Genomic DNA, 25,078 nt, shown 5'->3' with positions numbered 1-25,078 from the left:
AGAACACTTAAGTCTTGAGTCTTATAAGCTGTAGGAGACAAAAACTTAATTCTTCCAACTGTCTTTGAATTAATCAGTCAAGTCAGAAACTTAGCAGTTATCTTAGATTTCTTTTTTACCATTCCCTACATTTTATTAGTTACCATATCCTCTTAAATATTTCTCAAAATCTTTCTCCTCCTCCAAGTTGCTATGCCTTATTTCAGTATGTCCTTGCTATCTTATATATTTGGAGTTGTTGAAGGGTCTACTATAATAAGGATCACCTCACCTAACTTCTCTCCCTATCTTTAGCCTTCAGTCTCTTGCCCTTTTATCTGAGTTCCACAGTACTGCCAGCATTGGTCTGCTAAAATTCATATCTGATGCATGGTTTCTCTCTTCAAACTCATAATGGTTTCCCATATGTATAAATGAGTAAAAATTAAATGAGTTCCTTAGCATGACATGAGCCCCTTTCTTGACCTGGCCTGTGTTCATCTCTCCCACTACTCTTTAGTCCCCTTGTTCTCTTCCATGAGCCAAAACCTAAGCAGGCTTTGTTACTATGCTGCTGTTTTTGCACATTTTTTTGGCCTATATCGACTTTATACTTATACTTAGTCAAATTAACTCATCCTAATCATTGAGTATTCAGCTGAAACCTTCCCTTTGTTACTATCTGTTCACAGATTTTCCCAGGCAGCATGCTATTCCTTTTCAGTGTTAATTGTTAAATACCTTGTGGATAGCTCTCCTGTGGTACTACTCACACACCATGCTGTAGTTATTTGTTTATCTTTAACCTCACTGCCTTGGGAATAGGGACCATATCTTACTTATATCCCCAGCACCTGGCTTTGTGCCTGGTATATGTTCGCTGACGAGTAAATGGTTGTTAAATGAATTAGTAAATGGCTCTGAAAACTAGCTTTGGCTGCTAGGTAGATGGTGATCCTGTAAACTCCTATAGGGAGAGTAGGAGGACAGGCAAGTTTGGGGCAAATATTTATTCAGTTTTGGTCTTGTTGAATTTGAGTTCCCGTTTAACATCTAAGTAGAGGTGTGCCATGAATCTGTTATGCATTTGTTATTTATTCATGGTATAAATGTTAGTTGACCCAGAAAGATTCTGTAGATATAGACAAGATTATTCTAAAATTCATATGGAAAGGCAAAGGAACTAGAATAGCTAATATAGTTTTGAAACAAAAATAGTGAGAAATTAATATATCAATTTCAGGACTTATAATTAAAACAGTAGTATTGCTGTAGGTAGAAGCACATAGATCATTGTAACAGAACAGAGAATGCTGAAGTAGACCTACACAAATTTGCACAACCAATTTTGGCAGAAGCACAAAAACAATTCAGTGGAGGAAAGATAACTTTTTCGGCAAATGATGCTGTGGCAATTGGACATTTCATATGTCAAAAACAAAACAAGCAAACAAAAAAACTAAACAAACCTCAACCTGTGTCTTAAACCTTATGTCAAAACTCACTCTCAGTGGATCATGGACTTAAATGTAAAATACAAAACTATAAAACATTAAGGAAAAAATTCAGAAGAAAATCTTTGTGAGGTGGGTTCTTAGTTTTGACACCACAAGCATTGTCCTTAAAGGAATAATTGATAAATTAAACTTCATCAAAATTAAATACTTTTGCTCTGTGATAGGCCTGCTTAAAAGGAATAAAAGGTGCAGAGTGGGAGAAAATGTTTACAAACAGCCTATCTGACAAAGGACTAGTACCTAGTATATATATTTTAAAATATAAAACTCGTCAGTAAAAAAGCAATCCAATTAGAAAATGGGCAAGAGATATGAGCAGTCATTTCATTGAATAGGATATGCAAATAGCAAATAGTGTATAAAAATGTTCAACATTATTGGTCATTAGGGAAATGTAAATGAAAACAATGAGAGATCACTATACACCTATTAGAATAGCTAAAATAAAAAATAGTGACAACATCAAGTGCTGATAAGGACATGGTGAAACTGTATAACCTACACATTGTTTGTTGGATTGTAAAACTGGCAGGTTCTTAAAAAACTTAAACATGCTGCCCTGGCCGGTGTGGCTCAGTGGATTGAGTGTTGGCTTATGAACTGAAAGGCCACTGGTTCAATTCCTGGTCAGGACACATGCCTGGGCCTTCACTGGGTGAATGGTTAAACAAACTGGTACACCCATACCATGGAATACTACCCTGCGATAAAAAGGAAAGAGTGATCGATACATACAACAATCTAAATGAATCTGGAGAATTATTCTGACTACAAGAAGCTAATCCCCCAAAATACCATAATGAATGGTTCCATTTATGTGATATTCTTTTTTTTTTTTAAGATTGTATTCTTTTTATTTTTAGACAGAGGGGAAGGGAGGAAGAATGGGAGGGAAACATCAGTGTGTGGTTGCCTCTCACATGCCCCCTCACCGGGGACTCAGCCTGCAATCCAAACACCTGCCCTGACTGGGAATCAAACCTGCAACTCTTCGGTTCACAGGCTGGTGCTCGGTCCACCGGGCCACACCAGCCAGGGCTATGTGACATTCTTCAAATGGCAAACTTACAGAAATAGAAAATAGATTACGGGTTGCCATGTGTTAAGGAAGGGGTGGGAGGGGCACTGGAAGAATGTGGTTGTAGCTGTCCAAGGGCAACAGGAAGAATCCTTGTGGTGATGGAAATGCCCTGTATTTTGACTTTATCAATGTCAGTATCCTGACTGTGATGTTACGCTATAGTTTTACACGTTACCATTGGTAACTAAGTAAAGGGTACAAGGATATCTCTGTATTATTTATTACGACTGCATGTGATGTCACAATTATCTCAAAAAGTTCAGTTAGAAAAAAAATGAAGAAGTGGTATGTGCCAGTTTACTGTACAAATGATTGAATATGTAATGTTGAGCAAAAAGTGACACAGTGCCAGACCTCATTATACATTCTAGAAGGGAAGACAAACATTATTTAAGTAATCACATAAATAAGTACAATATTACAACTGTGATAAGTGCCAAAAAAGAGAAAAGGAGAGCTGTAAGAACTAACAGTGAGAATCTGGTCTAGTCAGGAAAGATCTGCCCAGGTAGTAAGTAGGTGAAGGGAGATTTTCCTTACAAGCTGCATGGGCAAGTTATTTAAACTCTTCATGTTTCAGTCTCCTCATCTGTTAAATGGGGATAATAATAGCACTTAGGTTTGTGGTTGCATTAGGGTTGTGATTGCATTAAAAGAAAAATATCAAATGAGTTAATTTGTGACACATTTAGGATAGTGCTTAACGTAAACTTTGTTTAAGAATTTGTTAAATAAATAAAGGGATACTTGCTCTGAAGAATAAGCAAGAGAGTTGATTAGATAAAGAGGAGAAGGGTAGATTCTTGGCAGAGGGAGCAATAAAGGCAGAGGCTAGAGACAGGAAAGCCTGGTAGGATTGAGAGGAAGATTAGTGAGCCAAGAGGTACACACTGGAAAAAAAAAATGGAGCTGGAGAACTAGGCAGAGGCCAGGCTGCATAGGGCTTTGTCCGTTAGTTTCAACTCTGTCTGCTAAGGGTGGTGAGAAATGATTAAGACTAATCCATGGAGTGGGAGAGATTACTGGTCAGACTTGCTTTTAGAAAAGACTACACTGGCTGCCATGTGGGGGTCAGATTAGAGGAGGTCAGGATGACTCTACGTAGATCATGCAGGAATTTACTGTGGGAAACCAGGTTTTATCCCCAGGAATTTTCATCAGTTTATTGCTGTAGTCTTCATAACTCTCTAAAAAAATATTTGCAAGCTATTATGTTTCTATCATAATGTTTTGAATATGTATTTGACAATTAAAAAGGAAAAGGTGACTGTAGTATTTTCACATGCAAAATTTCAGGTGCTGTGTCATGATTTAAATAGCCTTTTGTGGACCAGCCTGGGAACCTAGTTTAGAACTTAAAAAGATTTAACACTGATTCCAGATTGCTTCTTTATATTTCCTTTATGCCATCATAGTTTTGAATATTTTGTGGCAGTGCTGCCCATAAAAACACTTGTGCTGTAACTGCCAGCCACATATGTGCAATTCTAAACTTCTTAGGAGCCATGTTAAAAGGTAAAAAGAAAGTGATGAGATTAATTTTGATAATGTATTTTATTTAACTTGATATATCTAAAGTATTTCAACATGCAATCAATATAAAATTATTAATGTAATATTTGATTTTTTTTCTTGTAAAGTCTTAGAAATGCATTGGGTGTTTTACCTTAGAGCACATCTCAATTTGGACTAGCCATGTTTCCCTGCTAGTGGCTGCTGAGCAGACAAGTGCAGTTCTAAAGGTTTCTGGGTTAATAGGAGTAGTTTGTGTGTTTTTTTTTAAGTTATCAAATTTATGGAAATACTAACCATGCAGAGTTGAGTTTGATAAACTTTTGGAACAGAGTAGGTTGCTCTTGTTATAAAGAAAGGTGTGGAGTTCTAAGATGTTTCAGAGGTGTTAGTGAAATGAAGTTTTTTAAACATTTTGAGTTAAGTTACCACATTTAGGGTTTTTGAGGGAGTTTTAGGAATAAAATGGAGATATGTTGGAACTTGCTGATTGAGGTCTCAGTATATAGAAAGTTTTAATTATTTTAGAGAGATTTCTCAGTGATATGAAGCCTGTAACTAATATTTATTTGGTGTATGTTATATGTATAAAGGCCTTCTAGTTTGATTATCAGGTAAAGAAGTGAGGAATAGAATGTCTGTGTTCTTTGCAAAATCTTAGCCTACATGCTTTGATACATCAAAATTAAAATGCTTCTTGAACAATTAATGCTTATTTCTTTAAAAAGCTTTTGATTATTTACTCAAGAGCCATAATATTTAATTTGATTGCTTCTGTGGACATTGCAAAATTCTTACTATGGTTATTTTCATTCTATTCTGTCTTAACATTTACCTTAAATATAAAACTCTTGCCTCAATTAGTATATTCTAAAAAATGCCAATATGTAATAATAGACCATCTTTGGTAGAGGTAACCATAAGACATTAATGAAATTATAAAGCAGTACATATTTACTTTTTTCTTTGTAACATATATGCTAGTTTTTTGTTATTGTTCCAAGACCAGTTAATACTGATCTTTTACCTCACTGCTTGAATAAATAATTTGACATTAATTATCCATGTATTATGTACCAGTCACCATCAGATGCTGAGAATGGAGATAGGTTCCCAAGGAGCTCTCAAAATTTTACCTTCTCTAAATTAGGAAATTGATATACTAAATCTCTTTAAAATAGTGATACTTTATTTTTCTAAAAATATATAAAAGCTTTACAAATATTTTTTAAATTATTATAGCTCTTTGATGTTACTTTCCATATGCAGAAGGAAAATTTATTGAGAACAAGAGATTGTCTTAAAACACTTCAAGTCTTCACTACTAGAATTCAGCACTAAAAGTGGAGTATGCTTAGTTCCTCTCATCTTTTATTTCCTGTATATACTTATTATGACATATGTAGTAAGTCTTGTTTTACAAGGCTTACTGGTTTCGCTATTTTTATGACTGTCTTTCAACTCCTACACATGAACCTTCCAAGTCGATTGCTAATGTGTACCATTTTGATGTTGAGCAAGTAGGTAGATGCATTTTTAAAAAATCAAACTAGGAGTAAACCAATAAAAATGTATACTTATTTGGTATTATCTGCTTTGAAAACATGAGAATTGTTACATATTATATTTTCCATGACTGATATTTGACAATGGGCACTGAAGATTTAAATTTTAAAGTGAAGAAAGAATGAAGTTAATATTAAAATCATTTAAATTACAGTATTTAAAACGTGTACTTGCCTCTCCTAAAATATGCAAAGGGACAGGCTCACTTTCAGACCTGGCACCTCAGCCACCTTGTTCCTTTCCCCTGAGGACAACTTTCTTGGAAATCCCTCCAGAGACAGTCTGTACATGCGATGATATACTGCATTCACCCCGCCCCCACGTATGTTGTAGTGTACTGTAAACACTTCCCTGTACTTCGTTCTTCAACAGTTGGTCTTGGAGATTGTTTTACTCATATACCTCTACCTGAAGAAATTCTTAATTCTTTTTTACAGCTGCACAGTGAAAATAGAATTATTAACTCATCCTAAAAGACTTAACATGTTAGATGTTGAGCTATTGTTACAGTGAATAAACTTAATATTTTTTCAATACAAAGATCAGAAGTTTTTTCTGTCATGTACTAGATAATCTTTATTGTGTTGGGAAATTTTTTAAACAATTTTTCTCCTTTTTTCAGATAACCAGACAGCTCAATGGAGTCTGAGCAACTGTTCCATAGAGGCTACTATAGAAATAGCTATAACAGTATAACCAGTGCGAGTAGTGATGAGGAGCTTTTAGATGGAGCGGGTGTCATTATGGATTTCCAAACTTCTGAAGATGACAATTTGTTAGATGGTGACACAGTAGTTGGTAAGTTTGGCTTTACAACTCTTACTATTTGTAGTCATGAACATCTATGAACCTGCATATATTTGTTTTACTGAGTTTGCACTTTTGAGTAACTTTTTAAAAATTGAGGTGATCCATGTAACATAAAAACCACTTTTAAAGTGTACCATTAAGTGGCATTTAGCACACTCACAGGGTTGTGCAACTACTGCTTCTTTCTAGTTCCAAACATTTTCATTACCCCAAAAGAAAGCCTTGTATTTGGACGAACTTTAAAATTTAAACATAACATGGTGCAGAGATGTACACAACTGTAATTGGTGTTCTCAGAGAAACAAAATTAATAGGATTGATACTGATATGTAGGAAGATACTTCTTAGGAGTGATTGGCTCACATGATTGTGGAAGCTGAGAAGTCCCATGAACTGCCACCTGCAAATTGGAGGCCCAGGGAAATTGCTGGTCTAATTCTAGTCCAAACCCAAAAGACTGAGAACCAGGGGAACCGGTGGTGAAGTCCCAGATTGAGCCCTGGATCCTGGAGCCCTTATGTCTGGGAGCAGAAGAAGACAGATATCCCAGCTCAAACAGAGAGCAAATTCACCTGTTTCATTGTTCTATTCAGATCAACTAAATGGTGGCCACTTTCTTTGGTGAGGGCATCTTTTTTCACTCTCCCAAGTCAAATGCCAATCTCTTTTGGAAGGACCCTCACAGGCACATATGCAGAAATAATGTTTTACTAGCTATCTGGACATCTCTTAGTCTGGTCAAGTTGACACATAAAATTAACCATCACAACCACCATCAAATTCTAAGTGTGGAAATTGATGAATTTCTACCAAGTGAACACCTCATATAACTACCCCTCTATCAAGAAAGAAAACATTATCAGGACCCCCAGAACATTCCCTTGTTCCCCCTTCCAGTTTGAAAGGTAACTACTATTTTGATTACTATTACTATACATTAGTTTTGCAGGTATTTAATTTTCTATAAATGGAATTTTACGTATATACTTATGGGTCCAGTGTACTTGACTAATGTTTTGAGATTCATCTGTGTTGTTGACTATAGCACTAGTTAATTTATTTTCATCGCCTTGTATTATCCCATTGTGTAAACATGCTGGCAGTCTATCTGTTCTATCCATTCTGCATTGTCGATGGATATTTAGAGGTTTTTTTCTAGATTTTGGTGGTTAATAAAATACTAATACTGCTGTGAATGTACATATGTTTTTGCACACATTTTGTAGACAATTCTATGCATTTATGTCTTGGAATGAAATTCTTAGGTGACAGGGTATGTAGATTGTAGTGCTGCCAGATACTGTCAAAGATGGTTCCAAAGTGGCTGCAGCACACACGGTACCACTCCTGTGTGAGCATCTGGTTTATTCCCCATCTTCACAAGTTCTCGATATTACCAGTTTTAAAAATTTTGGCTCTTCTAGTGTGGGTGCAGTAGTCTTGAATTTTGATTTTAATTTACATTTGCCAGATGGCTTAAGAGTTGAAGTGCCTTCTGTATGTTCATTGGCTTTTTAGATGGCCTCTTTTGAAGTGCTGCTTCTTTTTTTCTTTTGTTTTGTTTTCTTTTGTTTTGTTTTTGTTTTTTTTGCTTATTTTGTAAGAGTTCTTTGTGCATTCTGATTTTGGGTTCTTTGTCATATATATGTATTGCAAATTTCTTCCCTCCCTGTGGTCTGTCTTTTCACTCTTTTACTGGTGACATCTTTTAATGAATATGTCACCAGTTTTAATGAAATCTAGTTAATCTTTTCCTTTTCTCTTTGTATTTTTGTTTTAAGATATCTTCCCATACCTCAAGGTCATGAAGATCTTTTCCCATTTTCTTTTAGAAGTTTTATTTTTTGTGTCTTTCACACTTAGACTTATAATGTACCTGCAATTAATTTGTATATTGATAGGAGTTAAGGGTTCAGATTAATTTTTTTCCTATATGGAGAACTAGTTGACCCAACACCAGAGATTTTCTTTTGAAAATAATTTTGTATCTGCCAGAAGATATAAGAGATTAACAAAAGGTCTAAAATTTATATTCCATGTGACAAGGTCATGATAATTTCAGCTATGATAAATTTGAAAGGGAGTAGTTATCACAGACATTTAAAAAGAATAAAGCATTCTCCCAGTATCCACAAGATGCCTGGCTTTTGGCAGGAGAAATATATCTTTTGAGGAAGTAGTTCTCAGACTTTTTGTTTTCAAGATCTCTTTCTATTCTTAAAAGGTTACGGAAGCCCTGACCATTGTGGCTTAGTTGGTTGGGCTTCCTACTGCAAAGTGAAAGGTCGCTGGTTCAATTCTGGGTCAGGGGACATGCGTGGGTTGCAGGTTGCGTCCCTGGGGTGCAGGAGCAGTAACTGATTGATGTTTCTCACACTGATGTTTCTTTCCTTCTTTCTCCCTGCCTTCCCCCCCCTAAAAATAAATAAATAAATATATCTTTAAAAGAAAAATTACTGAAGACTCTAATAAAGCTTTTTTTAAAAAAAATGTACATTACAGCTATCAATATTTACCATATTAAAAATTAAAACAAAAATTTCAACACTTAATTCATTTTAAAATAACAATAACTCAGTACATTATAATGTTAATAACATTAATAAATAACTATATTCTCCAAAATAAAAATAAAGTTAGTGAGAAGAGTTGCATTGTTTCACGTTTTTATAAGTAACGGCTTGCTTGATACAAAACTAGTCTCTGCTGCTTTTGCGTTTGATTTGTTGTGGTACATTGGTTGGTTGGAACATATAAGAAATATATGCTTATACATATATATATATACTTGCTTCTTGAACAACATGGGTTTGAACTGCACAGGTTCACTTATATGCGGATTTTTTTTCCAATAAATATATTGGAAAGATTTTTTGAGATTTGGTAAAACCACAAACTATGTAGCCTAGGAATAACAAAAAATTAAGAAAAAGTTAGGTAATGTTATGAATGCATAAAATATGTATGTATTTTGTTTTCCTTATGATTTTCTTAATAACATTTTCTTTAGGCAACTTTATTGTAAGAATGCAATATATCACACATATATGTGTTAATTGACTATATTATAGGTAAGGTCAACATTAGACAGGCTGTTAGTTTTGGGGAAGTCAAAAGTCATACATGGATTTTTGACTGTGGGGGTGAGGTGGAGTGGGGTTGCTGGTGCCCCTAATAATCCCCCTCCCTAGTTGTTCAAGGGTCAGCTGTATGAGAATACCAGTATGCATTTGTAAGGAATATATAAGAAAATTTGACCTGATACAAATATATAGTTAGAAAAGGAAGAATCATTTAAATGGCCTTTCAGATCATTTTGGATATTTTTCTTTAATACTATACCAAAACTCAACAAACAGTAATTTCTTAAAGGTTAATTGCAGTGTGGAAACTGAAACCATATTAATAAGCATTTTATGTCGTGTGAAATTGAAATCCATTGGCCTATCTTGTGCTCTGAGTGGATTTTATTACCCATGCATGATTTTATATTTGCTAGGACTGCCATGACAAAGTACCATCTAGTGTGTGGCTTAACTGAAATTTATTTTCTCACAGTCCTGGAGGCTAAAGGCACAATATCAGGGTTTTGGCAGGGTTGATTTCTTCTGAGGCCTCAGCTTGTAGATGACTGTTTTCTCCCTGTGTCCTCACATGGTCTGTGTGTTTCTGTGTCCTGGTCTCTTTTTATAAGGACATTAGTCATATTGGCGTAGGACCCACCTCAGTGACCTCATTTAACATTAACTATCTCTTTAAAGGCCCTGTCTCCAATACAGTCACCTTCTGAGGTACTTGGTGTAAGGGCTTCTATTGTAGGAATTGGAGGGGCACAGTTGAGCATATAGCACATTTACGCACATCTTGCTAGTATTCACACATTTTATTACACAAAATCATATTTTTAAATATTGCCACCTATGTCACAGTCCCATCATAAGTCTTTAAATGTTGGGAAGCTGGCAGGTGCACAGTGGTGAATACAAGATTTTCAAATTTAATTTTTGCCTGAAAGCTCAAATCTTATTATTGGCAAAAAATACTGTTTATTGTTTTACTTGAAGAGACAGTTTCACTTGATTCATTTTGAGAAAAATTCTGCCAGAAACTAAGGTCCATGGAACTGTAGTTTGTGTATCAGTTGTGTGTTTGAATAAAAATGATGTTCCATGAAAAAAGTTCAACCACAACTCAAAAATCTATACAAGTGATTTTTCTCAAGATGGAACCATTGTTCCACAGTATAAGCAAAAGTGCTTTATGTATTCTTCCCATTTATCATACAGAATATTAAAAGGATGTACATTCAAGAGTTGCCACTTAATAGAATGAATAATTTTTACATTTTTATGTACGACATTTGGAATGGACACAGGCCTTTTGTTTTTTGGGCATGCATGAGGGAAAGAATATGATGACTACTACTGTATTTTGGTGGTACTGCTTTGATTTGTGCTAGATGCAAGCCATTTTACCTACTATTGCTGTAGTACCATAAACCGAATGGAAAAGACAAAGAACATTATGTAGACTGCATAATGGCCCCTACATTACGAGTAATGTGTGTTTGTGACCTGGAAGTATGTGACTTGACATGATAAAAGGGATTTCGTGGTTTTGAATTAAGAAAGAGAGGATGGAGAGATTATCTGGGATTATCTGGGTGACTCCACGGTTATCACAAGGGTCCTTAACAGAGGGAGGGGGGTGGATTAGAGTCTGACTAAAGAAGTTAGAGTGGTAAGAGTAAGGGTATAGGAGCCACGGAATGTAGGCCACCTCCAGAAGCTGACAAAAAACAAGGAAGCAGATTCTCCCCTGAAGCCTCCAGAAGGAATGCAGCCCTGCAGACACCTTGATATTAGACTTCTGACTTCCAGGATTGTGATAGAGTAATCTGTATTGTTTTAAACCAGGAAGTTTGTAGTAATTTGTTACAGTAGCAGTGGGAAACTGATAACATATATACTTAAATACATAAATGTATTTCTATGAAAATGTTTTAACCTTACAGACTGCTTGAAATAGATCTTGGGGATCTTCAGAGGTCTATTAAATATACTTGACCACACTTTGAGAACTCTGTTTTAAGATAAGGTAGCTGCAAAATGCACATTGGGTAACTGAATAAGGTAACTTTCTGTATTGTAATATAAATTATAAGATGGAAGGGCTTATATGAAAAGGATAAAAATCTGTCTGTGTAATATGGTCCCAGTTCTCTTAAAATGTTACATATACCCACACATATTTGGTGGGGGAAATATATCAAAATAAGGATTTTTCTCTTGGTGATAGAATTTGGGTGTTTGTTTGTTTTTCCTTAATGCTTTGCAGTATTTTCTAAATTGTCACCAATTTATAAAACTGTAGATTTATGAAACTTGGCCAAAACGTTCAAGTTATTACAAAGTATATATTTCAGTGTAGGAGGCCAGAACATATTTTATTAGTGGTTTCCTAACTTTATGCTTTAAAAATATTTAATCATATGGCAAGTGGATATTTTTTGTACTCTTTGGCAGTGGGACGGCACCGCATGTTACCAGCAATTGGACCTGGGTTCAACTACCTCAGTACTTGAGTTCTGGCTAGGAAAGAATTCAGAACCAAGACTCAAATATAAACAAAAGTTTATTTAGGAAATCACAGAGGTAGAAGAAGTGAGCTGTGGAAGAAGTGAGCCAGCTGGGTGGTGTGGGCTGGAGGAACAAGTTACAGAGGCAAAAAGCAGGGCCCTTGGAGTGTAGGAGGAGTAAAGGCAAAGGGACACACTTAAAGGAAGATGGCATGGTAGAGAGAGAGGGAAGGGAAAGGAGGGGAGAGGAGGGGAGGGGAAGGGAAGGGGGAGAGATGAGAGAGAGGAAGACTGAAACAATTCTGGGTCCTTAGACCTAAGGGCTTTTATGTGCTCTCTAAAGGTGGGGATCTTAGTTGAGGTCCTGGGGGAGGATCTCACTGGAATGTTCATCAGCTTTTTCATGTGTGTCCTTTTAGGGTTGTGGTCTCTATTGATTAGTCTGCACTAGGGGAAGCTAGTGGACATTGCATGTGGTCCTGATGCCAGCCATGGTGCGGCTCTGTCTGGTTTCCAGGCCTGGGGCTGAAACACAAGGGCGGCCTCAATGTCATCCCTTGTTTGACCAAAACTGTGATGCACATCAAAGGCTTTGTTTTTCAGATTATTTGATGCCAGTGAACCTCACTATCCTGAGGGCCTAACGCTTAAGGGAGTAGTCATTCAGGGGCTTGTATGGGAGTCTTATGAGGCTATTCTCTGGCCCCCTTGTACCTCCTCTAAGGAGGTTACCACAGGACTGGCGGCATGCTAGGGGAGGAGAGGTCAGGGGAGAGTCCAAACTGCATGACTGATAATATGAAAGGTCAGGGGGCCTAAACTGCAGTAGGCTGGGGAAGGAAAGATCCTCCTGGGTATGAGACCTTGTTTTCTCAGTTTTGCCCATTGCTAGTCACTCAGGGCTTTCTGCCTCGTGACATTCCATACCTGGCCTGTTGTTCCTACTCTGCTCATGCCTAACTGCCTATTATATATTCTTGCCCTGGACCTTGTAAATATTAGTTTTGGGCTTGTGCCCGTCTCTTCTATCCCCAGGTCTCTCTACATGTTTCCTTTGCATACAATACCAGTTATTACTTGTACATTGCTTCTTAGGTTAGACCTCATTTCCACTAGAAAGCCTTACCTGACTTCTCAGGTTTGGGTAGGAGCCCCTTCTGTGTAGTAAACTGTATTGCTTCTGTTCTGCTCGCTTTCTTGATTTTCCTTGTCTTATTTGTTTATTGACTTCCATCTTCCTAGATTTAACTATATTATTCTTTAGTATAATTTTGCTAATTCTTGTTGGCTTACAAGAGTATAAGTTACTTATTTTATTGCCTGCCTAGTTCTGTTTAGAGCTGCTCTATTATGTATTGAGTACATACTTTAACTCTTGAGCATTCTTATTTTCCTTATTTCTAATCTTTTGGGGAGGGGATGTTAGTAATCCCCTATGTGGCATGGACAGCCACATATGTGATTTATTTCATCCACCCTTCTTACAATGTCTAATATATGGGCTCGCACACAGTAGAAGCTCATTAAAAGTTTGTTGTTTTATAGAATTTTCATCTATTTAACATATGAGCTAGTCATATTTTATAACTTTTAGGAGTCTCTTTTCCTTTTTATTTATTGAACTAATATAGGTATATATAGAAAAGTTTCAGTTTAACTGGGTATTTATGAAGCTGGTTGTTGGGAACCGCCCTGCCTGGTTTCAGAAGCTGTAATCCCCCCATGGCTAAGGCTGAGTGAGTAACCTTTGGACCATAAGCCACTAAGGAGACAAAGCTTGTCTCTCCCTGGCAGGAGCATCTGCTTCTGCTCCTTTTACTTCACCCTGCCTGGCCCCCCAGTGTTTGATTAGTTAGCCAATGACGGGTAAGATTCCCCAAGGAGGGAACGACCTAAGACAGGCACAATCATGGGGAGGCCCCAGGGAAGGACTTGGAAGGCTATAGCAAAAGGGTGTGATGGATCCTCGCCCCTTGGCTTTGACATAGCCTGAGTCTGCATTCTGTCTGTGAGAAGTCTCCTAATCTGTGGGCTGGCTTACTTTCCCTGCCTGATTTAAGCGTGAAACAATGCCTTAAGCCTGAAACAATGACAGAGGGTGGTGAAGCCCTGAGTTGGAAAGGCCGGGTTTCTCGGGTGATCAGGCCTAAGAAAGAATATGTAGAATCCTGTGAAACCTGCTTTGTTTAGAATGCTCTCAATTAAATGATAGAGGTCGGAGCAAGGTTTTGTAGCCCAAGGTTTTGTAGCCCTTTAGCTAACAGACCCTGACTCAGAATAAGTCCTCATAGTTCTTTGTATGTTATCTATTGTTTGATCCTTACTGCCTGACAATGATTAATGAGCTTTACCTGTATACCTGTGCAAAATGAACCCAATAAAATCCCATTGAGGAAAAGGCTCTTGGCCCTTCTGTGAGAGTGGCCACCTTTCCTCCCCAGGCAGATCATGTCTTGGTAGACTTATTCTCATCCTTGGTGGCTGGGGGTCGGGGGGTGGGGCCTGTGGGTGGACCCCCCCCCGCCCCGCCAGCTGGTAGGGTATTCAGTGGAGTAACAGGAACTGTATCACTCACCCATACTGTTACAACTGTATTGGCCAGGGACCACCAAAAGGAGGGGCCCTCCTTTCCTATCATTCAAGAGGAAAAAGGAACAGGAGGGAAGATACAGGTTATATTAATATTTAGCTAATATTTAGCTAATTAATATTAGTGCCATCACTTCTGGTTTTCAGTTTTCTTATCTAATAAATGAATGCAAAGTATTTATTACACCCACGTAACTCAGATGCCTTTTATTTCTTCTTGTCTGGTTGCTGTGGCTAGGACTTCCAGTGCTATGTTGAATAAGAGGTGAAAGCAGACATCTCTGTCTTATTCTTGATCCTAAGGGAAACAGTTTTAGTTTTTGCTCATTGAGTATGATGTTAGCTATGAGATTGTCATACATGGTCTTTATTATGTTGAGGAATGTTCCCTCTATTCCCACTTTGTTGAGGATTTTTTTTTATCATAAATGGGTCCTGGATTTTATCAACTGCTTTTTCTGCATCTGTTAATATGATAATGTGATTTTTATCATTCATTTTGTTTATATAGTATATCATATTTATTGATTTGTGGATATTGTACTAACCTTGCATTCCTGGAATTAATCCCACTTGATCATCGTGTACGATTTTTTTAGTGTGTTGCTAGATCTGGTTTGTTAATATTTTGTTGAGGATTTTAGCATCTGTGTTCATCAGGGTTATCGGCCTACAATTTTCTTTCATTGTAGTGTCTTTATCTGGTCAAAATGCATACATTCTTAGAAACATACAATCTTCCAAAAGTAAATCAGGAAGAATCAGAAAATCTGAGTGGACCAATTACAGCTCATTACATTGAAGTTGTAATCAAAACCCCCCAGCAAACAAAAGTTCTGGACTGGACTGATTTACAGGTGAATTTTACCAAACAGTTAAAGAAGAACTAACATGTATCTGAGGAGGGAAGACTCCCAAAACTTATTCTACAGGGCCAGCATTATCCTAAATCCAAATCCTTTTAGTATTTTGATAATCCCCCTAATTCCCTTCTTGGCTCTGAATTCCTGCTTCCTTGTTGTATTGGGAATTGAGCCAACTTCTATGTCAAGGTCTCTTTGCCCCCATTGCAATAGTCCTGAATAAAACCTGTTTTTACTATTTTAATGACTGTCCAGCTCTGGTTTTTCTTTGACTATATGTATTTCATTTTGCATCTCTAAAATGTAAGAATTCTTTTAAGGTTATTAACATATATAAAATATGAATAATTTTTGAAATCAAATATCTTGTTTATTTCACATTTCCCCAATTGTTTCATAAAAATTGTTTTTAATTCTATAGTGCCCTGCCTCCCCTTCCCTCTTTATCTTACTATTTATTTGTTGAAGAAATCTGGTCATTTGTTTCCTAATTTGGGTTTAAGTTCCTGAGCTGTCATTTAACATGTTTCTGTGTTTTCTGTGTTTCCTTAAATTGGTAGAGCTAAAGGCAAAAATAATTTTGTAAAGTAATTCTAATGTTGTAGATTTCTTGGATCATGTATTTTAGGAAGGGTTTAATGTTTGAATGTTATAATACTATAGTCATAATATATGTTCTACATATAGCTATATAGTTGTGCAGTTAAAATATCCCCATCATCTGTTGTCATCTTTTTAGCCTCCCTGACTTACATGCCTCGGAGAGGTTGTGATTTACCCAGTATCCCACGTCAAGTTGAAGTTAGAATCTGGAGTGCATTTGGAAGTGGGAATATCTTCCCCTTGTGAATTTTAAGTTCCTTTTTGTGCGACCACTTTAGTGTTTGTGTTCTTCAGAAGTTCTGTCCTGAGCTTCTCCCCAGTCCTCACGAGCTGTATCCAGGAGTTCTTGAATTTGTCTTCTGTCTATTTCTACTTCAGACCCACTCTCATTGTAGTTCAGTTTATTAGTCTGGTAGTACCTAACCTGTGTGTCAGAGTTCTCTCTGGCCACACATTCCAGCCTACTTTCCTTTTCTGAAGTATAATTGGAAAGCACTCTAGCCTGAGTAGTAATTCTTTTAAGAAAATGGCAGCCATGGACCCCATGAGCATGGACATTTGTTTACTCTTGAAAATTTTAAAACTTACAGATTTTTTTGTATTACAAAAGTAATATATTTATGTAAAAATTAAATGTGTAATATATATGTTTAAAAATTTAAAACATTGTAGAATTATATAAAGGAGAAACTAAAGGTGCCATCATCTTCCCCACTCTCCACCTCATTCCTTCCTCAGTGATAACTGTTGTTAAGTTGGGTGTGTCTCATTCTAAACTGAACTCTGTAAAAATATGTACAATTTATATATTGTATAAATGTGCATATATATTTTGTTAACTAAAAATAATTCATAAATACTTACGATACAAAACTTTTACTTACGCAATACTGTCATATTTTATGGGCAAGATATTCTTCCTCCTCTAGTTAGTGCTGTCCAGCTGTCATTTTCATTTTTCCTTTCTGACTAAGTTGTAAGTCAGGAAAAACAAGTTAAGACACTGTCTACAAATACCAGGAGACCTTGTAGATAGATTTTCATTTTATATAGAGGCATGAAAAAATGTAAATGGTGTCATAAAAATTAAATAAAATATTTATCAATGCCATATAGCATATATTTTTTAAAGTTTTATAATAGTAGAACTTACTTATCAGATGACCACAAATGATCATATTTAATGTAGTAAAGTTAGCTCTTTTTCAAAGCTTTCCTTGTTTAAAAAATTATTTCCAAGAAAATTCAAAAAATATAAAAAAAAATCACAACAGCAATGTAAATATGAATAGACTCAGACTTAGATAGAATATTTCTATGGCATTAACTCTGGTCTATATTCCTTTCTGAAAACCCTTTTCCCAAAATCCCAGTTGAGATTTAATGAGAATGTCTGTCTTCCTGAGGTTCATACTTTTTGAAATATAAAAACTTTATTTAACCAAATTTAAAAATACCCCAAATAACTAAACTGTACTATGTACTAGACAAAGTGAATAGACTTTCTCTTCTCTTTACTACCGTCTGAGTCTACCTTTTTTTCATTACCCCAGTCCTTATATAAATGCCTTGAATTGGACTGGACCTTAGGGTTGGCTCATTCAATACTTAGAAAAACAAATTTTTGAGAACCTCTTGAATCTTTTGGAATTGCTTCTAATGAATAGCCCATTTTTTATTTAGTGGTGCTGTAACAATACTGCTATTTCAGAAGGAGAATCTTAGTCCAAAGGAACTATCTCAGGGGTAACTGTAAAAATTAGGAGCATGAGCTTTTTTTTTTTTTTTAATGGCAGTTTGAAACAAAAAGAGTTGCTTTATTTCTGAATTTCATTAAAATTTCCGGGAAAAACACAATAGAAGTTAATTTTCTGAGACATATTTTACTAAAAGCCTTTTGCTGTTTCTAGAGCACGAAGTATTTGTGAAGTAAGAAAATAGTGAGATAAGATAGGAAAACCCCTACCTAGTAAATTTCTTTTCGCGGTGTCTCGCAAACAATAGCCAAGTTAGTTATTATGTTGATAAGTTTTCTTTCTCCTCAAAAGTTAGAATGTCTTACTAGCTAGTTCTTGAAAAAAGGAAGCACGAGGCTGCTGAAAGGGATTAGTGAGATAAAACACCATTCAGCCACTCAGTTACTAAATATTTTGAACCTACAAAGTCTGAAGTACACTGAGATCATTAAAAATTGACTTTTAAAACCAAGCCTCTTGAAGCCTTTGATATGTTATAGTTCTTTATGACTCGCATGACATTACTGTATAAAAATTAGTACACATATTATAAAATCACACAGCCTTATGAGAGTGTTGCTCCTGTTTTTCTACATTGAAAATGAAAAGGGGCATTGTCTATATCCAGAATTTCCTTTACACATCTCTATATTAAAAATTTTGCTCTTCTCTATGTTTATTTTGAAGTAAAAAAGAAATAATGCTCTGTTGTCTTACTGTAGTTGCCACCGGTGCTGTAGAAGCTGTATTGTGAGTGCTTTAAAATTCTCAAACCAGTTTTGTCTGTTATACTTGGAGCTTAGTCATCATAATACGTAGCAGGACCTGATTAAGAAGGCTGTTCCGCCTCTAAGCCTTGCTAGATTGTAGCCACTAGCAACCAGGCTGCAATTATTTCCCTTTGATGACATCATCCACTGTGGAAGAACACAGTTGCTTCAGCGAATTGAACTACATACAGTTCTAACCCTCATCAAATATGGCATCTCCCTTGCCTGCTGCAGCAGGGGTGGAAGAAATGCCACTGTCTTTTTAAGCTAGCAAGCTTTTCTTTTTCTTCCTCTTTTTAAAAATTCTAATCATGGATGCCTCTTCTGATCCTTATTTGCCTTATGACGGGGGAGGAGACTATATTCCCCTGAGGGAATTACATAAAAGAGGTAATACCATCCCTTTGCTATGAATCTTCTGTTGGTATGTTTTGCATGCGGCTGGGTGGTTCTCCGATTTAAACACGTTCTCCATTGCCCTTTAAATATTGCAGATGTTGTTTATTTGACCTGGGTTGTTAATAAGGGGCAAATGAAACCTTCTGAATGTTGTACAGTCCTGATTGTTTTCTCTGTGCAGATTAGTATTGCTTCAGATCACATCGGGCTCCGGCTCCATGTTCTGTGTGAAATCCTCTTTCTATTTAACTGGGAAAATGAACTAATCCTCTTTTACAGCTAACTAATGTGGTATTGCTTGACACCTATAAAAATAATGTTTTACTTCCTTCGGAAAACTTATGTTTCCTTTAATTTACACGAGAAATCAAGTGTTTGTCTATGTACCATTATATTTCAGCTGCTGCCAATTACCATGTAGCTTTCACACCACAAAGTAAATTTATAGTAAAAGCTCTACCAGTATTTTAGAACACTGAGACAGCAATAAAGATGAACACATTTTTATATTAATATTTTTCATATAATATGCATTTCAACTGATCAACATTCCTGTCTTACACAGGTAGCTTTTAAAAATTGATATAATAAAAATATTTAGAGTAATTTTTACACATCAGAAAAAATAATAATCAATAGTTTGTAAAAAACCAGGAAAGCACTCTGTGTTCATATAAATCTTTTGGCAGGTACTGTTAAAGTCTTAAAACTGAGTACATGTTAATTAAACTTTTACTTTTATTCAATTTTCTTAAACTGGTTATACTAAAAATAGACTGTTGGCAATTGTTTTAGAAAAAAAAAGAAAAATTTAACTTAAAGAAAACTATCTTAGATGGATGACCCACATCCATAAAAACTATTTATGAGCCACATTAATTTGAATTACTTTATAGTATTATAAATTTATTTTATAGTTAGTACAAATTTTTATTTATGAAATAAAGTCATGATTTTCCTGAGCATATTCAGCCTGTTTTACTTACATTTTATTCTGATACACTTTTTTTAGTGTTAAGTTCCATTAGAATTAAAAAGTTAATTTAGTCAACAAATATTTATTGGTTACATTGTCTACTAGATACTGTTTTAGGCTGTGAACAGTTATAACATTATATATCCATAGTATTTTGTTGTTAGTAAAAACTTGCTTTTCAGATTTTGAGAAAAATTATATGAGGTTCATGTTATATATGAAGTATTGTGCTTCTCTTACAGTTGGCCTTTGAATAAAATTTATATATAATAATATATAAAATAATTATATAATTTTAGAATATTTGGGGAAATACCTAAAAGCATAAAGAAGAAAATAAAAGTTTCTCATAATCTTACCACCTGGAGCTGTTGGGGTTTTTTCCTCCCCCCAGTTCTTAATGTGTTCATTAACTGTACTTTTTCCTGTGTTACCATCACTCCTTTTCTGGTAGGGATTTCTTTAAACAGGAAACAACTTGGATGAATGGTGACTGTTCAGATGTCACAGTATTTGCTAATTAGTAAGTAATTAAACTGTAAAACAAGACAAACTGATTTCTTTCAGCTCTTACAACATCTGTTTGTTGACGATGATAAACCAGAAGATTTAGGCTTGGGCAATTTAAATTACCAGTATTAAGCTAACAGTCTTCAACAGAATTTATGACAGAACTTGCTTATGAAGTTCATCTCTGTATAAGATATGCAAATAGTAAGAAATAAGCCAAAGCTTGTGTGAGAATAGGCATGGTTACTAATAATGGTTATTACTAAAATGTAAGCTTTTTGTTTCTATTATACTCATAAGTAATCCCTTAGGAATCTTGCGTAAGGTCTCTTGGCAGCCCAAATAGTTTTCCTTGTTCCTTGATGAGACTTACTCAATTGATATAAGCTAATGTTATTTGAAAGTAAAATTATGTCTTTATAGTACCAATGAGTCAGTTAATAGGTTTATTTGACTGAACTGCAGTATCCTAGTATCTGCGGATAAGAGGTTATTTGTTTTTCATAATTTATAAGCTATTGTAGCCATGGGTCAGCACAAAGGAACTGGAGATGTGGAGATCAGCAGCTAACATAAATCAAGAAAACTGAATCAGGACAAAATTATAATGACTAGAAATATCTCTTCGGGCTGATAAAGGGCAAAGAGACAGATAATGGAAGTATGAAATTGTAGAGGATACCAATAAAGTAAACTGAAACTCAGAGTTCTAGAGTTAGGGATTACCTTTGTGGAGTAAATTAAATTTAATACTGCTGTTCTAGGTGAGATGGTAAGCGATGTAGCTTCCTACTTAAGTAGGAAGACTAGAGCCTGGAAACGTCAGGAGATTAAAAATAGAATTAGTTAATATATTATTGATAGATAAGAAATTATGACATTTTAGAATTAACCATCTCTTGGTGTAATTTTCCTGTGTAGAAACTATCAAGTTATTCTATAAAATGTCTCATTTTTATCAGGAAAAAAATCTTGCTTTATTTGGATTGTCAGTTTTATGCTTTGACTTTCTTCTTAATTTGTTCAAGAAGTTTAATTAGTTTGGGGGGCTCAATTCTTTCTCATACCAGACCCTATCATGAATTTGATCTTTTGGGCCTTGAGATCTTAAAAATTATTTTAATATTGTTTCATTCAAAGAATTTTTTGAGCTCTTGTGTATATATATTAAGCACTACTTGGTGATGTGAAGAAAGATGGTGGTAGTAATAGTAATATTAGTAATAGCTAATACTTAGTGTAGAATTCACTGTTTGCCAGATACTATTTAAGTGCTTTAGGTGTATCAGTTAATATATAACAACTCATTTTAATCCTCATTACAGGCTTGAAAAGTGTAGGTGCTGTTTTAATACCCATATTTCCATTGACAGAACTGAGGTAAGGAAATGATAAAAGTCAGGATTTGATCCAGATGATTTGGCTCATACTCTAATTGTGGGTATATACTGCTTTTTACTATATATACGTGCAGTAACTTGGCATTTTGAGTCTGGAAGGTGCATGAGAAGGCTTCCCAAATTTAAAAACAAACAAAACCCCAAGGAAGTTAATAAATTTCTAGTGAATGATTCAGACTAGATGTTCTTTCCTGGACTTTAGGGGAGGAAAAAATCAGTCTCTGTTTGACAAATGTTTTGTTCAAAGTAGGCTAGGTCTTCGAGTACCCACAGGAATTTGATACACTATTTCTGGGGGAGAGGGTAGAATGAGTGCGTGCTCTGGTGGGAGTGAATGCCTCCTGCGTTCCTCGGTCAGTTTCGTTGTATCTCAGTGGGTCATAAAGGGGGAATATAGAAGGGTGGAGGGTGGAAGAGTCCCGGATCTTAGAGGAAACCTGAAGGCCAGACTAGTAACAGTCTTAAACCCCATAAAGTGTGACCTTCCTATTGAAATAAAAGTTTTGGAGTCTTATTTTTTTAAGTTTCTACCTTAAATCATTTCTTGACATTTATTAGTTCAGAGATATATTTAAGTAGTTTTTTTGTTTTTAGTATAACATACGGATTTGTTCATTTTTATTCCCTCCTAAAAGTATTAGTAGTTAGCATTTTTTGCATATTATTTGGAAATCCAGGTGCTAGATGATATTTTTATTGCTATAGGAACATTTGTAGGCTCTTTGTAAAATGATTGTAAGAATTAGGTTGTTATTGTACTTCTATTACTTCCAATCTTTTAACCAACTAGAAAATAAAATCTTTTTTTCCAATTAATTCCTCTGTGTCTGTAAATTAAAAGAACAAATAAAGATTCTTTATTTAATGTCAGAAAGTCTTTGTATTCTAAGACAATAGTATAAAACAAAGCCTGTCTTTAAGTTTATTTGCCTACAGCATCTGAATGTAAAATCTTCAAAAAAATCTGGTTCATATTACTATGTCTAGCTCTATTTTCTAAAAATAACCTACACTTTACTATGGTTAATTTTACACCATCACATTGCTTGTTGTAAGTTGGAAATGCTTTGTGTGTGTCAGGATTTCATGTGAGCAGGTCTTTCACATAGGCTAGGTTTGTAAACTTGGCTCTCTTTTCCAGCATTCAGGTCTTGTTTTTGTGCCTGTAGGAAGTTAGAGGAGACTGGTGGCTTAAATTGTATCTTAAAGTTTTGTTTATGTTTTTAATAAACATGTTTAATTTGTAATTTTTGTAGTCCTTTACAACCATAATTAGATAAAGAATGGAGTTACTTTAGTTTATTATTTGTTCCATTTAAGAGAACGAATTTCATAATTTTTTATTCATGTAATATATAAATCATATGCATAGATAATAAATGAACTTGGAACATATAGATGTTTTAATATCCATTTTATTATCTCTACCTAAGGATGTGCCTTTGTATCTTGGAGTGGTAATAGATCAGAGAAGAAAACAGTGAATTGGGTAATGTGTTCAGCATTGCTACTGACTGGTTTTGTATCCTTGCTCAGTGTCTGTGGGATTTGTTTTTAATTTCCAAGTCTTTGCAATTTAAATAGATGGCAGTTAAATAAGACTGGATGGCAGAACAGATTTAAAGAGCATGTGTTTTATTTATCCTATTCATTTATCCAGCAGACATTTAATTGACCACCAACAAGTCCTAGGCATGGTGCTTGCCATTCCCTTTTAATTTTTCATTTGGGAGTCTGCTGACATTCTGGAACTTCTTTTATCAATTTACAACATTTACTTTCCCCTTTCTCACCAGGATGACCATTTCTTATCAGTGAGGTCACAGAGAGAGGGAATACATTGGGGACTAGACTTCCTGCTCTTAATATACAAAAGAAACTGGGTTAGGGGATATGTCAAGTTTTGGATTTCTGTTTGCCGTCTCCATAATTTAACAAAATCGAATGTGTGTTATGCATGTGTGGTAGGACAGTAATCTGTATTATGAGCTTAAATGATAACAGTCACTGCCCTCACATCTTTTGAGATTACCCAGAGGTAGTAAGTAATGTTCTAAGAAAATAAATATATACCTACTTTTTCATGTAAAATTATTATTTGGATATTTCCCTTTGGAAAAAAAAGACATAGGCTGTTGAAGATGTGTGACTTTACTAATATGCTCAGCTTAAGGTGTACCTGTTAAGTACTATTTTATAGCAAACATATTAATAGATACCAGTTCACCAAATAGATATTAAGGGCTAGTGGGTGGGAATATAAAGGGTTGGTTTTTTTTTTATGGGAAAGCAGATAATTTCATTAATGTTGTATTCTGTAGTTCAGTCTTTCTCAAATATCAGGCTTTAAAATGTTGTTTATGAAATCAGTTGGGTCATGATCAATTATAAAAAAGAAAGAAAGTAAAAAATGAAAGTATTAAAGCATATGCTAAATAGTAAGTATACTAAACTTTGGTTTTACTTAGGTATATCTGTATACTGTGTCATCGAGAAATGTTTATTGCAGTGGGCCAGTCAAACAAGTTTGAAAACCAGTTTCTTAAGTATACACCCAGGAAGGCAGTTAACTCTTTCTCGGGTAAAGGTAGGCTTCTTGTGTCCTAAGATGAGTCTGAAACAATCTGAGGATGAGAATAAGGTGTGTTACTGTCTGCTAAAGCGTAGGGACATGAGTGCTGGTAATGAAGTAGTGCCGTGACTACATTGCAATATTTTTTTCATTGCAGTATTTTAAATACTGTAGGACAAGTGGTTTGGAACCAAAGGCAGAAAGGCATGATGGTGGTGATGGGTAGTATTGTATTAATTGTCTGAGAGCTAAATACATGTTCACAAGTTTGGGGAGAAGGCACCACCTAACTTGGAGAGGAGTGTCCACATATCTTAAAATACACAAGAAAACAAACCATGAAATTATTTTTTAGGCAGTATTACACAGCGGTGAGAAATGCCTTTGGAATCAAACTGCTTGGGTTTGAAGCCCTGTTCCACTACTTAATAGCCTTGTAACTCTGGGCATATTTCTTAACTCTGTGCCTTATTTTTCTAATTTATAAAATAAGATAGTGAATCCTATTTCATGGGGGTGTTGTGAGGATTAAATGAGCTAATACATGTAAAGTGCTAAGAACAATGCCTGGCACACAGTAAGTCCTCAGTAAATGTTAGTTGGTTTATTGTTATTAT

General features: G+C 35.3%; 1 protein-coding gene across 5 annotated transcripts in view; it reads left to right on the top strand.

The window, feature by feature from the left end:
- The window catches only part of CLCN3 (chloride voltage-gated channel 3), a 69,881-nt gene that overhangs the window by 4,401 nt on the left and 40,402 nt on the right, over positions 1-25,078 (top strand). For 3 of the 5 annotated variants that reach the window (XM_045830885.1, XM_045830888.1, XM_045830884.1), the window contains one exon: positions 6,278-6,453. In XM_045830885.1, the coding sequence (XP_045686841.1) occupies positions 6,294-6,453 (160 nt within the window). In that variant the 5' untranslated portion in view covers positions 6,278-6,293. Of the gene's footprint in view, positions 1-6,277; positions 6,454-18,759; positions 18,995-25,078 lie in introns of those variants that run through there. The other 2 variants (XM_045830887.1, XM_045830889.1) reach the window with 2 other exon arrangements.

Source organism: Phyllostomus hastatus, unplaced genomic scaffold, assembly GCF_019186645.2.
Source record: "Phyllostomus hastatus isolate PE091 unplaced genomic scaffold, TTU_PhHast_1.1 phas_contig_159, whole genome shotgun sequence".
Taxonomy (NCBI): domain Eukaryota; kingdom Metazoa; phylum Chordata; class Mammalia; order Chiroptera; family Phyllostomidae; genus Phyllostomus; species Phyllostomus hastatus.
Note: the sequence above shows the minus strand (reverse complement) of the source record. Positions and strands in the feature narration are given on the sequence as shown.